This window comes from Salvia hispanica, chromosome 2 (assembly GCF_023119035.1).
Source record: "Salvia hispanica cultivar TCC Black 2014 chromosome 2, UniMelb_Shisp_WGS_1.0, whole genome shotgun sequence".
Classification (NCBI taxonomy): Eukaryota; Viridiplantae; Streptophyta; class Magnoliopsida; order Lamiales; family Lamiaceae; genus Salvia; species Salvia hispanica.
This window is the reverse complement of record NC_062966.1, coordinates 37,440,884-37,455,973: the sequence shown is the minus strand read 5'-3', so window position 1 is coordinate 37,455,973 and position 15,090 is coordinate 37,440,884. Positions and strand designations below refer to the sequence as shown.

Sequence of the window (15,090 nt, the reverse complement as noted above, 5' to 3'; positions counted from 1 at the left end):
CATAAATTTACTTTCAAGAATAATTTCAGTAAATTCAATCTTAAATAATGACTCAAGATTTATGATTACTACATCCGTACATCGTGACTCATTTAATATCGCTTCGACGCATCCACAATCTAACGGGATAGTAAATACCCAAAGTACCCTTCAACTATCCGGATTCCAACGTGGCCACTATCCACTCCGACGCAGCGAATTCCCTATTCTACCCTTGTTCTAGAACTCGTGACAAAAAAATCTAATCCGAAAAAGAAAAATAAAATCGCACCGCCCAAAAAAGAAAAAAAGAAAAAAGAAATATCTAAATCGCCGCTGTTACTTCCATCCGGCGGAACCCGTTCAGCTCGCTCTTCAAGACCCCAGGTCGCCTCGAGATTTCGCTCTCCGCGTCGGAATATGGGAGCTCCACGGCTTATTTAATAGATCTATCACTTTTATTTTCTCGATTTTTCGGAATTTTGCTTGGATTTCTAGGGATTTTGTTCGGTTTTGGTATTGGTCATTTATGGAATTTTGGTTTCAATTTTGACCGAGGAGCATTCGGAACACTGCGATCTGAGCTTGAATTGACGATACTGGTTGTACGAGGCAAAGTTCCGGGTGTTTTTTTGGGTTTAAGGCTTTGGATCGGCGGTTAGGGTTTTGATTGTGGGCGTTGCGTGATTCTGGGCTGAGATTAGCTAATTTTGGATTAGGTTTAGGGTTCTGGGGGATAGAGATATGGTTGGATCGGATAGTTTGAGCTCATTGCCTTCTCTGTCGCCTCCGACGGCAGAGAAAAAGCAGCCGCCAAAGCAGTGGGGAGTGACCAAGCCCCTGTCGCTAGCTGGGCCGATTGATGCCGATATTCAGAGGAACAAGGAGTTGGAGAAGGTTCGTTGCATTTATCTGACTTAAGTTTGCCGTGGTTGCTGACAGTTTTGTGGGATTCTCATGAAATGGGGCTTTGTTTCTGTTTGATTTAGTTTTTGGTTGAGTCGGGGCTTTACGAGAGTGCGGAAGAATCTGCCAAAAGGGAAGCAGTTCTTGCGCTACTTAAGCAGGTAATGATGTAAATAAATGCTACTATTAATGCAGGTTTCAAATAATCTAACTTGCTCTGGATTATTTTCCATAGAAGTATGTGATAGTATTAAATTTACTTATATACTGTAACATTGCTAATTACAGTAAATGTAGTTGAATGGAATTTGGAGTGTATTGGTTGTTTATATCTCTGAATTGTATGTAAGGAAGGTTTCAGTATTGACTGTACTGATGTACTTGTTTGATGATTCTGGTCGATGCATAAACAGTTGCTCTGTTGAGGTAGATGTCCTCAGTGATAGTTTGATTAATGTTCTCGACTAGCTTTTTGAGTTGTGTTTTGAAGGCTTCAAGCTACTGGACTTGCTCTGTAGAGGTAGACCTTAGTAAACTTGAACTTGTGGTGTAATTTCGCTTGTATGGTTTGGGATATTAGCCTTATTAGTCGCAAACTGTAGTGGCCATTTCTCTTTGTTTGTTTCCTGACCACTGGCTAGAAGGTTGCTTGTCATCTAAAGTAGACTAAACTATGTACATATCAGTTAATGGTTCAGCTTTGCCAATGGACGGAAGTAGAGGTGCGTGTGCTCAGCTTGTCGACAAAAATAGATGGATTTCATACTCCGATAAATAACTAAAATGAATCTAGTGAATTCCCAATCTGCTGTGCCTCCCATATGGTGCAATAATGGTCCTTGCAATTGATCATCCGTAGAAGGAAAAGAAATAAGTTGATTAAAGCTCTCAGCTGAATGTCAGATGTTGAATAGCTTATTACTTTAGTTTCTAGTTTTTAAGCGAGATGTGCAGATTCATATGATCATTTCTATGTTTTGTTCTATCTATAGTACATTTTTTGTGCTATTCGATAGTAGTGTTGCTTGTAAGTTACTCCCTCCATCCCAGAGAGTTTTTCACATTTTTCAATTTTCGTCCATTCCACAAAATTTGTCACATTTCACTTTTCACCATTTTTGGTAGTGGACCCCATATTCCACTAACTCATTCTCACTCACATTTAATTAAATAAACTAATTTATAAAAGTAGGACCCACGTCCACTAACCTTTTCAACTCACTTTCCATTACATTTCTTAAAACCAATGCCCGTCAAAGTGTGACAAAATTTATGGGACAGATGGAGTAGTAAGTGAGTTGATGCATGTAATCGGTAGTGTTCTTCATTCCAATTTTAACTTAATTGTATTCTTAATTTTCTATTGTAGATTGTGAAAGATTGGGTGAAAGAGCTTACTCGGTTGAGGGGATACACCGATCAAATGGTTGAAGATGCCAATGCTGTTATTTTTACTTTTGGTTCTTATAGACTTGGTGTAAGGAGCTTATATACATAATTGGATTTTTCCATCATTTACAGCATTTTATTTGCTTTTCAGTTAAAGCTGGAGTATTTTCAGAAAGTATCTCCTTATGTATCTTTTGAAGGGAAGTATTGAAGAAATTGTAATTTTTGAAAATGATTTTGAAAAATGGTGCAGCTTGCTCGAGGGGCTTTATAAATGTTGTACATGGTTTGGAAGGTTATAATACCTCAATCGTAGCTATTAGAGGATTGAATATTGATACATCATAGAGTCCAATCTGGGGTTGGAATAAAGCACTACCAAGATCTTAAGTAAAATTATACTGGCCATGTCTGATGCATGTACAGTTGCTGCGTATGTAATGATTTATCAATTTTTTTATCATGCATATTTTAGCATTTTGAGAATCTAGATATTCTATAATGTAGATCTTGTTAGTGCTATTTCTTATTTTCCCTTCAATTATTTTGTAAATAGATCTTTCACTTGAGTATTTTCAATGCAAATCTTGTGGCATGTAGTTTCTCTGCTAAATTAATTTTGGTTTCTTTTACCAGGTCCATGGCCCTGGTGCAGACATTGATACTTTGTGTATTGGACCATCCTATGTTAACCGGGAGGTACAATGTGAAGATTTTCCTATTCTGGACCTGGTGTTTATATTATTGTATTTGCTCATCAGAATATTTTGCGTACAGGAAGACTTCTTTTTTGTACTTCATGACATTTTGGCTAAGATGGAAGAAGTTTCTGAACTTCATCCAGTACCCGATGCTCATGTCCCTGTTATGAAATTCAAGCTTGATGGAATATCAATTGATCTTTTGTATGCAAGTATTTCACTCTTGGTCATTCCAGATGTGAGTTTTTTTTTTTTTTCAAAATAGTTGCAAAATTCTTCCCTGTGCATGCTTTTGCTGCTACAGTTGTTCCACATATGATTCATTTTACTTCCTAATGTCCGATACCTGACTTATTAGATCAGCAAGACGAGTGGTTCAGTTTGAAAAGTTTTGTTGATACTCTTATGCGGTTTTTACTATGCTAGTGTGTCCAAAAATAGAAAAAATCTCAGTTACTTTTCTCTGCATGCGACCAATGCTTACCTGCATTAGTTTATTTATTCTGATTTCTTTTATAGTTCATATTTGCTATCGTAAGTTGAATTGCTAAATGAGCCAAAGAATTCTGCATTCAGCTAGTGTTGCATGCTCATCACACGGGCATAGTAGTTTTACCCAGCTTTTGAGTGAATAGGCTTGTTCTTACAATTTTACATTATTGATGTTAGTTTAATACGATTGTATGCAGGATTTGGACATCTCAAACATCTCTGTGCTGTATGACATAGACGAACCAACTGTTCGTAGTCTTAATGGATGCCGGGTAGCTGATCAAATTCTCAAACTTGTTCCAAATGTCAAGGTACCTATATAAGTAAAACATGAATGTGGTCTACCCATTGTTCTTGTTTTTATGAGTTTCTCTTTCCTTGTCTGCTGCTTATTCTGATATCTTATTACCATGTAATCTCAGAACTTCCGGATCACTCTGAAATGCCTAAAGTTCTGGGCTAAGAGACGTGGTGTTTATTCAAATGTAAGTTGTGTTTTCTGTAAAATACCTAATGCTGTACAATCTCTGTGAAAGAGTTGGTTAATCTGTTTACATATGCAATACATCCCTTTCCATGGCAGGTGATGGGTTTTCTTGGTGGTGTGAACTGGGCAATTCTCGTTGCTCGGTTATGCCAATTTTATCCAAAAGCAAATCCTAGCATGCTTGTTTCTCGTTTCTTCAGAGTGTATACGTTGTGGCGCTGGCCAAATCCTGTGATGCTTAGTGAAATTGAGGATAATGAACTTGGGTTTTCTGTGTGGGATCCTCGTAAGAATCCTTGGGATCGAAATCATCTCATGCCAATCATAACCCCTGCCTACCCATGCATGAACTCCAGTTACAATGTTTCATCCAGTACTCTTCGGGTTATGGCAGAACAGTTTCAGTTTGCCAAAGAGATCTGTGAGGTAGGATATTGTTCAACTTTTTGATATTGATACTTTGCAGTGTCATAGTGGTCTTTTACAACTTCTGCATTGTAATCATTTGACTTTGATTTGTATCTACAGGATATTGAGCTGAATAAGCTGCAGTGGAATGCTTTATTTGAACATTATTTATTCTTTGAGAGCTATAAAAATTATCTACAGGTCGACATCATTGCTTCTGATCTTGATGACTTGCGTTCTTGGAGAGGCTGGGTTGAATCCCGTCTGAGACAGCTAACTTTGATGGTAATGTCTCTCTTGTTTTGGTTTCCTAGAAGCTTTAACGTTGTGGTTACTTTTATCAAGGTTTTCTTCTCCTATTTTTGGTTTTCATTGGACGCGTGCAGATAGAGCGGGATACGACTGGGAAGTTACAGTGTCATCCTTACCCGCATGATTATGTTGATTCCTCAAAGCAGTGTGCTCATTGTGTCTTTTTCATGGGCTTACAAAGGAAGCAAGGGGAGGTTATTCAGGAAGGCCAACAGTTTGACATCCGTAAGACTGTTGATGAATTTAGACATCAAATAAACTCATACGGGTACTGGAAGCCTGGGATGGATATATATGTTTCTCATGTTCGTAGAAAGCAAATTCCTTCTTATGTGTTTCCAGAGGGCTACAAACGAAGTCGACATACGAGATCATTGAGTCAGCAACAAGTTGAAAAGAATTCTAGTGAAGGTAACGAGGGCTGCAGACCAGAATCTGCTGAGAGGATCCCAAAACGAAAGAAGGGCTGTGATGGATCAGAGGTGGACGGAAGTCCTGAGAAAAGACCCTCCATTAGTCCTCAGAGGCAGGTTTCAGTCTCGCCGGAATTTATTTGTTCGAGAGATTCATTGAGTGGCAGTTGCTCTCCACTGTTCGAAACAACAAAGGAGAAGCCATCGGTGATGGTAGAATCTCTCCTTGTGAATGAAATTGCCAAAGAAGTAGTTCCTGTTGTTACAGAGGATGTGCAAACCAGATCTAATGGAAATGACTTGCAGTTTGATGATTGTGATAAAGAGATGAATCCAAACCCAATACAGATGCAGTCAAACCAGGGGATGCATTGTACAGAATTTTCTGATGCTAGCTACATCCCAAGTTCTGGCTCTAGTAAATATTCGGTGGATAGATCGAGCGAAGATAATGCGCAGCTGCTTATGGATAATGGATGTGAGAATGGTGCTTCTATTCTTGGGGATGGACTACTGGAGAAGTTAGAGGTTTTGGATATAAGTTTCTTTGTCCCATATATGTTTTACTACTATTCTTTGAGTACCATTTTGTGGAATTCTTGCCCGACTATTAAATTATTGTTATTTTTTTGTATTATTTGTTTAACAGAATTGATGATCTTGTTTGCTTTGTTTTCATGAAGCCTAACGAAGCGCTTGCAATGGTTCTCAAATCTGGAGAGGGAGTTGGGTCCGAACCTGTTGAGAAGAACGTTGTGAGGCATGTTTATCACAATTTGAAAAGTACATGTACTTTTTTTATTAGCACTATACAATACTGTCTTTATGCTTCTTTGTCTTGGTTACTTTTGTCTTTTAATGCAGCAACAGGCTGAGTCTCACTTCATCTGCCTGAATGTGACGAAGATAGGAAGAAAGTCTCACTTCACCACCAATGAAGAAGATATGTACCTACCTGGACGCGTGTTACATGACTGAAAGCCAGCAACTCGGGTAAGTACCGTATTCATGCTGGCTTTCATATGTTTCTTAATCTTCCAGGGTGAAATCTTGAGAGGAAAAACCGAGTAGCGTCAATTCAAGGAAACCCTGTAGACATTTTTACATTCTGTGTATAGTTTTCGGACTAAGGGTTCCATGGTGCAAAAGTAATGCCGTTTCTCGTCCCGAAAGAGATATAATCCTATACTGATTTCGTTAACTATGCGAAGCTTTGTATTGCGTGGTTGTTGAAGGTTGTGATGTATAATGATACCGTTAATGAGAGCGTTTGTTTGTATTGTCTAGGGGATTTTTTTACAAGGGTAGTCGGGTGGAGCATTTCATTGCTAGTCGATGAGGATTTCGCCTCTGTTTTCTTGTAATCAAAATCTTCTAGACTTGAATCTGTATATCGCTAACATATGAAGACATGTTTCTTTATCTTCTACACACATCATTTTACCCATCAATTCTTGTTATTTATGTCATTTGTTTCAGTTTCAGTGTAATTCTTTTAGTGAAATAGGAGTATTGTTATAAACCCAAAATTGTTCTTAGGGTGTCTCCGGTGGCGCCCCTCCCACTAGGACCTCCACTAGCCCTTTCCACAAAAATTGTCTGTCACGTCAGCACTAGCCCTTCCCATTTCACTAGGACTTTCCATTGCACTAGGACTTCCCACTAGGTCTTTCCGCAATAAAATTAATAAATTCATAATTAAAATTAGAATTTACGGAATTAAAATTTTGACACGAACACAGTGGCGGACGTTAGGTAGGACGTCGGGCTGAGGGGTGAGGACATGGGACGGGCGTGGGCGCCTTTCCCCTTTACTACGGCGGACGTCGGCGACGTCCTACTGGGACGTCCGCCATTGGAGACACCCTTAATTTCCTTGTTGTATATGGTCGGATCATTCAAATATTCAATTTTATTTTAGTACAACTTTCTCCTCTCTATGTTAATGGATTCATTACTGTTTGAATTACATGAAACAGATTCTTGCAAAATTTTGGTCATCTATAATGGCAAAATTCGAAATTTGAGAAAAATATTCAGAACCTAATGAAATATTCCTATAGAAATCCAAAAGCATAGAATAGGTGCAAGTTTTTACATTTAAGGCTTGAGTTTCACCTTCACTACAAAACCCAGGAAAGGCCAAAAGTTTAAACAACATAATGAAGATTTTTCAGATATAGTCTTCGACATATACAAGCGAATCCACAAAAACACAATAAAAACGAACATCAGTCCTTTAAAATGTCGAAACTAAGCACAAAGGTAGACGCCCTCGCTACACTTCGATGTTCATGGAGAGCTTCCCCTGTTTGCATCCATCTACAAAAACAAAATCGATCCGAAAATGGCATCCATTAGAACCAAGGCATGGCATCTCACTTTCCTATTTTTTGTCAAGGCAAGAAAGGAGTTTTATATCAATAGAAACGGAAATAGGAAACTCACGAGACAATGTAGGCAACTCCGAACTTTTCAGCACACGAAGCCTCTTCACCGTTGAGATGAACATGCTAAGAATAACAAAACATTCAAGAATATATCCAAGTAAGCATCTGAATCCCACTGGAAAAAAAAAAGAACATACCAAGTAGATATTTGGAATGTAACCACAAACATTCATTTTGAAATGCAATCTATGTTTCAAGAATCCATATCTATGTTGCAAAGAGATTGTGTCAAAAGTGTTACTACCAAACTGTTTTAGGCAATAACTTTTCAAAGTTGAAACCACAGTTGTCTAATTTCAAACTCATTAAAGAACTCAAACTACATTTAAAGTCAAATGAAAAACATTACTACTCTTATATAGCAAGTATGCAGTCCTCTCATGTTATATAACTTAACAAAATCAAGCCGAATATAAGAGGAACAAACACAACAAATAAAACTCAAGGGACATTATTCATGGATGCAAAGATGCTTACTGCCAAGGAACATCTCCAACGAGCATCCTGTCGCCTTCATGATCCTCGTACACGAGGGTATATTCCCCGCTCCCATCCAATAACCCTCCGATCATCTCCCCTCCCTCGCCCTCATCCGTTATCCCACCACCGCAAGATTTCTTCTGGGCTGCAAATAGATAAAACAACACAAGAATCAGACACTATCCATTCGAGCATTGCTCGAGGCAACGCAGACAAGTTTGGCAAAATTTGATTGAGGGATACCTGCAAGAAGGCCTCTGAAGAGCTCATCAACTGCATATGACAGCTTCTCATAGCTGTGGTATGCCTTGAGATCAATTTTCCTCCCAATGGGGATACCATCCATGTTGATCTTCACAAAAGGAGTTCTTGAACCGTTTTCGACCGAATTCGAGACCTTGCTCGGAGCAACATCTGGTGAGTCTGAAGCTGGCTTTGAGGCAATATTTTTTCTGAATGATCGAAGTGGAGGCCACCCCACCACTGAAGCAGGTGCAGTTCTATTTTTTGCATCATTAACAAAAGGATAGAGTTAATACAAGATTCATAAATCACTGAATTAAAAGATCATGAGATATAATTGCCAAGAATCTTGAGAATTGGCAAGGGTTTGAGCCTTTCACAGAAAGGGAAATCACAATAAATGAAGAAGGTAAAACAAACAAAAAATTGCCAAATGCAAGGACCACACAAGAAACATGAACAAATAAATGCAGGGACAGATAAAAGAGAAAGGTAGAGAATATACTCTTTTCACAAAAGGCAATTAAAAAAACAGTAGAAATAGGCAAAAGGGAAAGGGGCACCTTTTCTGAGCAGTGTTGTGCACAGCTGTATTTGCTGCTGAAAATGCCTTCTTTTCTGCTGCAGTCTGCTCTGCTGCTGCTCTATTGCTACAGGGCTGAGGGGATTCCTTGCTGACAGCAACCTGTCCCTGACCATGTTGAAGATGGAGATATGAAGGATGGAGGTGGTGCTGCTGCTGCCATGGAGATGGAGGCTTCAAGACTGCATTTTGAGGACGAGGGCTTGCTGGAAAGTAGCCTAGAGAGAGAAGTCTCTCCCTCTCCCTCTCTCCAGAACTGGCGGTGTTGCTTTCTTTGATGGCCCATTCTCCCCCCGGTGGACCAAGCCTCAGCTCAAGCTTCCTCTCCTCTGAGATTCCATGGCTTCTTTCTTCTCTTGCCCATTTCGGAATCAAATCCAGCAGCTGAGGACACCCTTCATCTTCCCTTGAATAATCCCCCATCAAGAAAGAGATGTGAGAAGCTATGCAAGCAAGAACACAATAAAGATCGAAGCTTTAAAGGGAATGAGTCTCCTAAGGTTGAATTAATGAGAGAGCCCACAAGCTATCTTCTTCGAAGAGAGGAGAATTGTGGGTGCGGACAAGAAGCAACCTTTTGAAGAAAAGATAAAATGATGGAAAAGAAATGAAGCGGAAAGAGATGCAATATAGAATTATGCTTTTATGCAGCACACTTTTGAGCGTGCTCAGTTTCAGCAATAGTGGGCTTTTTTTTCAATCATCACATCACCAATATTTTCTCTCTCTTGAAGAGATTCCCTCCTCTTAAAGCAGTCTCCAAAACTGGAAACGGAATTACCACAAAATACACGCAACCAACTATGTCTCTGATGCAGCAAGCGAAAGCGTGCTGATTTTCACCTCTTTCTTCAATACTCTATAAATATATAATGACAAAAGTTCCTTATACTTTAATTAATCAAGATTGCAACTTTATTACAAAAACATTTCATGATTAATGGATTGGATGCATAATTGTGGTAAATTAAACAAAGCCCTCTTAATTTTGTGGTAAAAAGTTGAGATCTTTTAACATAAACAGATGGCCCTCGTGATTTCTTGGAACTCACTGCTTAAGAGAGAGAGGGGATTTGCATGATCAATATTTGCAGGCAGAGCAATAAAAACATGCAGATCCTATGATCTTGTCTGCTAGCTATAGCCCACTAGAGCTATGATACGGTGTGGCCAAGGGCTACGGTATGGGGGAAAATAGTCAACCACCGAATTACAGCATCTTTTTCATCCAACGGTTGTTAAGTGAAGATGAAATTATATCATTGATTTTTTTTACTGTACTATTGTTTGAGGGGAAACTAGTAAATTTTTTTTTGTTAATTTCTAGATAAAGATACTACGCACAATTTATTTGTGATTTTGTTTAACAAAATAGATACTCCCTCCGTCCCGGATAATTCGGGTCATTTTGATTGGGCACGAGTTTTAAGAATTGTAATGAAAAGTGGGTTGAAAAAGTTAGTGGAATATGGGTCCTACCTTTATATATTAATTTTATAATAAAATGTGAGTAGGAATGAGTTAGTGGAATATGAGGTCCACTACCAAAAATGGTAAAAGTGAAATGAGACAAATCATGTGGGACGGACTGAAATGGAAAACTGTTATCTTGCTATTTAATAATGATAAAATATATTGGTAGTGTATCTATGCAAATAAGAGTTGCAGTAAGTTCATACTTCATCCGTTCCATAGTAATAAAGTTATTTTGCCATTTTAGTACATTCCATAGTAATAGAGTCATTTCTTTTTTTAGTAAAAGTCAACATATTTTTCCACAACTACTTCACTCTCTCTTATTTTTTTCTCTCTTCATCTCTCTACCTTTTTCATTTTCCACTTTATTCTTCCTTTACTGAACTCACCAAACACAATTTTTCTTAATCTCCATGTCAAAAAGAAACGCCTCCATTACTATGGAACGAAGGGAGTATAATATTTTGTAGCCTCATTGTAACTGAAAAATGCCATTAAGGTTAAAAATTGAAACATGGTGAAAATTGTTATTAGTATAAAAAAATGCAAAAGCAGCTCAAATATGACTATCTAAATGTTCAGGGTCTATCCGTGCTAATAAAATTAATTGAAGATTGCAATTATCTCTATGTTTTATTCTCCATATCATGAATGCATGTATCATGCTCCATACTATCATATAGTATTTGTGTTTAACAAATTTATGATTGATAGCAACGCAAGGGCAATTAAGTTAAGATCTTGATAATATCAAAAACTATTTTTAGTCCAATGGGTAGGCTTGTTTGATTAATGTTCACCTAAAGTCAAGCTGACTTGCACCCTATTTATACTGTCATTATAAAAACAAAAAACATTGCCCAAATTTTACAATCTCCCAAGATTCAAGTTCCATAGTTTCTAAACTTTCTAGTTGTAATAATGAAGAAAGTCAAGAAACTATTAATTTGCACGTGTGGGTTGTTTAAAATTTCAAATAACTAATTTGTTGACCGAAAATTATGTGTTAATACTACTGTCTACATGTAGATTGAAAATAAGTGTTTGGTTGTTTTGAGCATGACTCTGACTCAAGTGTATTAAGATCGAATGAATAGCCTGATCATTTGATTATGTTTATGAAAATACATCAAATTATACTTCTTCCGTCCCAGATTAAGAGTCACTTTTTGCATAAAAGTTCGTCCCAGTTTAAGAGTCACTTTTAGAATTTTTCATATTTGGTCATACAATTTTACCCCATTCTTCTTCAAATTTACATAAAAATGTCATTATCTACATTAAAATAAGTCAAAACAAAAATCAAAAGTCAAAAGGGACCCATCTTCAACCAACTCCACTATCTCACTTCATTTATTACACATTCCACCATCTCACTTCATTTATTATACACTTCAACTCATTTTTAAAATCCGAGCCATAACAATAAGTGACTTCAAATGTCGGACGGATGGAGTATTGTTGAGTATGTTCTTACTTGATCAAATTATGTATGATGAGTATAGATGATTATTAAGAGTAATTTTAATCAATAAAATATTTGGTTCAATAGTAATATAGTACATAATTTAAAATAATTATAGAATAGTATAGTCACTGAAATCAGTCTTAAAAATCTAATTTGAAAAAATAAAAACTTTGAAACAGACAAAAAGTAATTTAAAAAACTTCAAAATGACATGTACACTGGTGCATGTTGCAACCGCCGTGTTCACGTGGAATAATCCCTCCATTCCAAGATAAGTTACCTAAAACTTTTAGGCACGAGATTTAAAAAAATTGGATTTTATTAGTAAAGTGAAAAGTGAATAAAGTAAGAGAGTTTATAAAGTAGAGAGAAAAAGTAAAAAAGAGAATGCCAAAAAAAGGAAATAGGTCACTTATCTTGGGACGTCCCAAAAAGGAATGTGAGTCGCTTATCTTGGGACGGAGGGAGTACAATCGTAGCCGTTTTCAATATATTTCAAACATATTTTCTTTCAAATTCTACGTTAATTTTCTTCTATTTTTTTAGAAAAAAAAAAATCAAAATTCAACCGACACATTGAGCTTGAAGCCAATTAAGTCGATTGTATAGTTAAAAGTTTAAGTGGTTTCGTCTACCACCCAACAGTATATTGTAAGTTAAGTACTGTGCCCATTACTATAATTATAATGTATACTGTATAAATTCATGAATACTCAAACCTCCGTAAATGTGTGGCAGCAGTAAAATACGAAAATTAGTACTCCTTCTGTTCCACGTTATTTGAGTCATTTCTTTTTTGCACTCGTTTTAGAAAAATAATATTCCCTTTGTCCCCTATTAAGAATCACACTTTTCCATTTCGGTCTGTCCCCAATTAAGAGTCACACTTCAATTTTACCATAAATAGTAAGTAGGTCCCACATTCCACTATATTATTCTTTTTTTTTACTTTATTTTCTTTTCACATTAATTATTTATTATTATTTTTTTAAAACGAAGTGAATAAAATAATTTGGGACAGAGGGAGAGGGAGTAAGTATAATTGATAATTAGGAGTAGTAGAATGACGTAAGCATTGGCGCATGTTAGCCTAGCTGCTGGGTTTGGACTAACGAGGTCGGCTGCCAGTTTGGATACTCAGAGACGCCACCCTATCCTCTCTGGTGGTCCCCCCTCTCTCCGATCGCCACGTGTCTTACACTTTTAATTCAAGGCCACGTGGAATCACACACGCCGCCGCTATTATTACGTACTGTTCAGGTGCGTTTCTTATGCTACTCGCGGCAGCTGCGTTTGAGGCTACGTTGAAAATGGACTCTATTATTTTTCATATTCTACTATATGAAAATTGTAAATAAAAGAAGTGCTCCACCCGTCCACGAAAAATATGACATATTTGTCATTTTTTTATTATCTAAAAAAATAGAGCACATTCAAAAAAGAAATTTTTTTTGACAATTCTCTCTTACTAATAACATGGACCTCACATTCCACTAACACTATTTATCTCTTACTTTTTTCACTTCTCTCCTACTAATAATATGACCTCTCATTCCACTAATATAACTTTTCTTTTATTACTTTTTTTCCTTCTCTCTTGTTTTACCAATTCTACATTAAAACCCGTGTTATTCATAAAATACCTTATTTTTCGTGGACGTAAGGAGTATCATAAATATTTTCGTGTGGCTTGCAAGATATCGTATATTCATAATTAAATTATGTGATTTGTACAAATAACTTAGAGCATTTGCAACAGGCCGAGTGACCGATCAATCGACATCTATTGCTTGAGAAACGACGTGCGGCCAAGCATGGGCGGACCCAAGTGTAACGAGGGATGAGCTTAAGTTAAGCCCTCAATGAATTTTCTTTTAACTATTTTTTTCTATTAATTATTTTTAAAAGTCTCTACAAACTATCTAAATTACTCAAATATATACTTTAAAATAAAATTTAGAAATCTCAGCCTCTATCAATAAATATTCATGCGTCTGTCACTGCTGCCGAGCATGATTAGCGGTCAGATCAGCAGCCAATTCGCGCTTAGTGCAACATAAACATTTTTTTCCCCACCCCTATATACGCACCTCAATACTCTCCATTCCATTCCGACACACTTCTTCCATTCTCTCTCAACTATAAATTTCCTCTCTCAACAATAGAATGAATTCCATAACGAATCTCCGAACACTTGTGGCGGATTCGGGGGGAGGGGGCGGTCGCCCCCTCCGTGCTACTAATTTCTTCTTATCCGGACGTAAAATTACCATGTCCGCCTCCTCCGTTTTCTCCGACATCATCCCGAAAATCGAAAAAATTGTCATTTTCGCCCTAAACCAACCTACTAATGTATATTTCACCCCCTTCGTTTATCAATCATGGATTCGCCACTGCCTAGAGGCTAAAATAGTTTTCTTCATTTTATTTTTTCAGAATTTTGTTCTTTAATTAATATTTTAATCATGGAGAATGGGATCATAAGTTCTTCAAACTGATAATTTCCATTTAAGGTAACATTTAATGTTCAACTTTATGGTAAAAAATGAAAATAAAAAAGTTCACAAAAAATGAAGGAGACGCGAGGCAGAGAGAGACTGAGCTCACTCGCGGCGACAGTTGGTATCTCCGCGTCACATCACGATTGCATTAAGTTCCAAAATCGGTAATAAAAATGTCTGAAGAGATCTCAGCCGTTGGAGGAAATCGGACGGTGGGTGGATGAAGGAGGGGCGGGTGGGAGGCAGCTCGTGATTTGGGCGTCAAATCAAAAGCGCAATTTGGGAGGTGGCGAGAGTCGTTGGGCAATGAGTGCGACTTTTACTGTTTTCCCGATTGGAATTCATACACGCCGCACTAGAAATGAAATTAAGTCGCTATCTTATCACATTCTAAGGTGGGAATATTAGTTTATTTTCTTCCCTCCGTCCCCATAATCTGTTACTATAACATTTAACCCGACGCGGATTATAAGAAATGTAATTAAAATTGAGTTGAAAAAGTTAGTGTTATATGAGTCCTACTTTTATATACTCTCTTCGTCTTCCATAATTTATCACCATTTGACCGAGCACGGATTTTAAGAAATGTAATAGAAAGTGGGTTGAAAAAGTTGGTGACACGTGGATCCTACTTTTATATATTAGTTTTATAATAAAATGTGAGTGGGAATGAGTTAGTGGAATGTGGAGTCCACTACCAAAATGGTAAAAGTGAAATGTGACAAATTTTTAGAGATGAACGTAAAAAAAAATAGGTGACAAATTTTAAGGGACGGAGGGAGTATTAGTTTTATAATAACAT

At 37.2% G+C, this 15,090-nt stretch overlaps 2 protein-coding genes across 11 annotated transcripts; one reads left to right on the top strand and one right to left on the bottom strand.

Moving 5' to 3' along the window:
* The first annotated feature begins 252 nt into the window (after positions 1 to 252).
* Positions 253 to 6,538, top strand: LOC125204336 (nuclear poly(A) polymerase 4-like). Of its 10 annotated transcripts, none has more exons than XR_007173537.1 (13): positions 253 to 876; positions 969 to 1,046; positions 2,255 to 2,362; positions 2,911 to 2,973; positions 3,052 to 3,213; positions 3,665 to 3,778; positions 3,890 to 3,952; positions 4,051 to 4,380; positions 4,483 to 4,647; positions 4,749 to 5,615; positions 5,771 to 5,870; positions 5,952 to 6,080; positions 6,375 to 6,538. XR_007173537.1 is itself a non-coding variant. In XM_048102966.1 (13 exons), exons 1-13 carry the CDS (start codon positions 724 to 726, stop codon positions 5,960 to 5,962), a joined length of 2,097 nt encoding a protein of 698 aa, XP_047958923.1. In that variant the 5' UTR covers positions 253 to 723; the 3' UTR covers positions 5,963 to 6,538. The 10 variants fall into 10 exon arrangements, 7 of the variants coding, with proteins under 7 accessions (XP_047958923.1, XP_047958921.1, XP_047958918.1 ...); XM_048102966.1 differs by having other exon boundaries at positions 4,749 to 4,899; positions 5,017 to 5,615; positions 5,952 to 6,538; XM_048102964.1 differs by having other exon boundaries at positions 4,749 to 5,300; positions 5,394 to 5,615; positions 5,952 to 6,538.
* Positions 6,539 to 7,122: 584 nt separating this feature from the next.
* On the bottom strand, positions 7,123 to 9,585 carry LOC125203844 (auxin-responsive protein IAA2-like). The gene is made up of 5 exons (XM_048102329.1): positions 8,824 to 9,585; positions 8,261 to 8,517; positions 8,015 to 8,162; positions 7,536 to 7,600; positions 7,123 to 7,409 (listed from the first exon to the last, which is right to left on the bottom strand). The coding sequence occupies exons 1-5, from the start codon at positions 9,264 to 9,266 to the stop codon at positions 7,366 to 7,368; spliced, it is 957 nt and encodes a 318-aa protein (XP_047958286.1). The 5' UTR covers positions 9,267 to 9,585; the 3' UTR covers positions 7,123 to 7,365.
* Between the last annotated feature and the right edge of the window lie 5,505 nt (positions 9,586 to 15,090).

Coding starts and splice junctions, on each gene's coding strand:
- LOC125204336 (XM_048102959.1), top strand. CDS start 724: ATGGTTGGATCGGATAGTTTGAGCTCATTGCCTTCTCTGTCGCCTCCG. Junction 3,953..4,050: donor GACGTGGTGTTTATTCAAAT/GTAAGTTGTGTT, acceptor TTTCCATGGCAG/GTGATGGGTTTTCTTGGTGG. Junction 5,616..5,770: donor GACTACTGGAGAAGTTAGAG/GTTTTGGATATA, acceptor GTTTTCATGAAG/CCTAACGAAGCGCTTGCAAT.
- LOC125203844 (XM_048102329.1), bottom strand. CDS start 9,266: ATGGGGGATTATTCAAGGGAAGATGAAGGGTGTCCTCAGCTGCTGGAT. Junction 8,163..8,260: donor CTTCAGAGGCCTTCTTGCAG/GTATCCCTCAAT, acceptor ATCTATTTGCAG/CCCAGAAGAAATCTTGCGGT. Junction 7,601..8,014: donor GTTGGAGATGTTCCTTGGCA/GTAAGCATCTTT, acceptor TGTTATTCTTAG/CATGTTCATCTCAACGGTGA.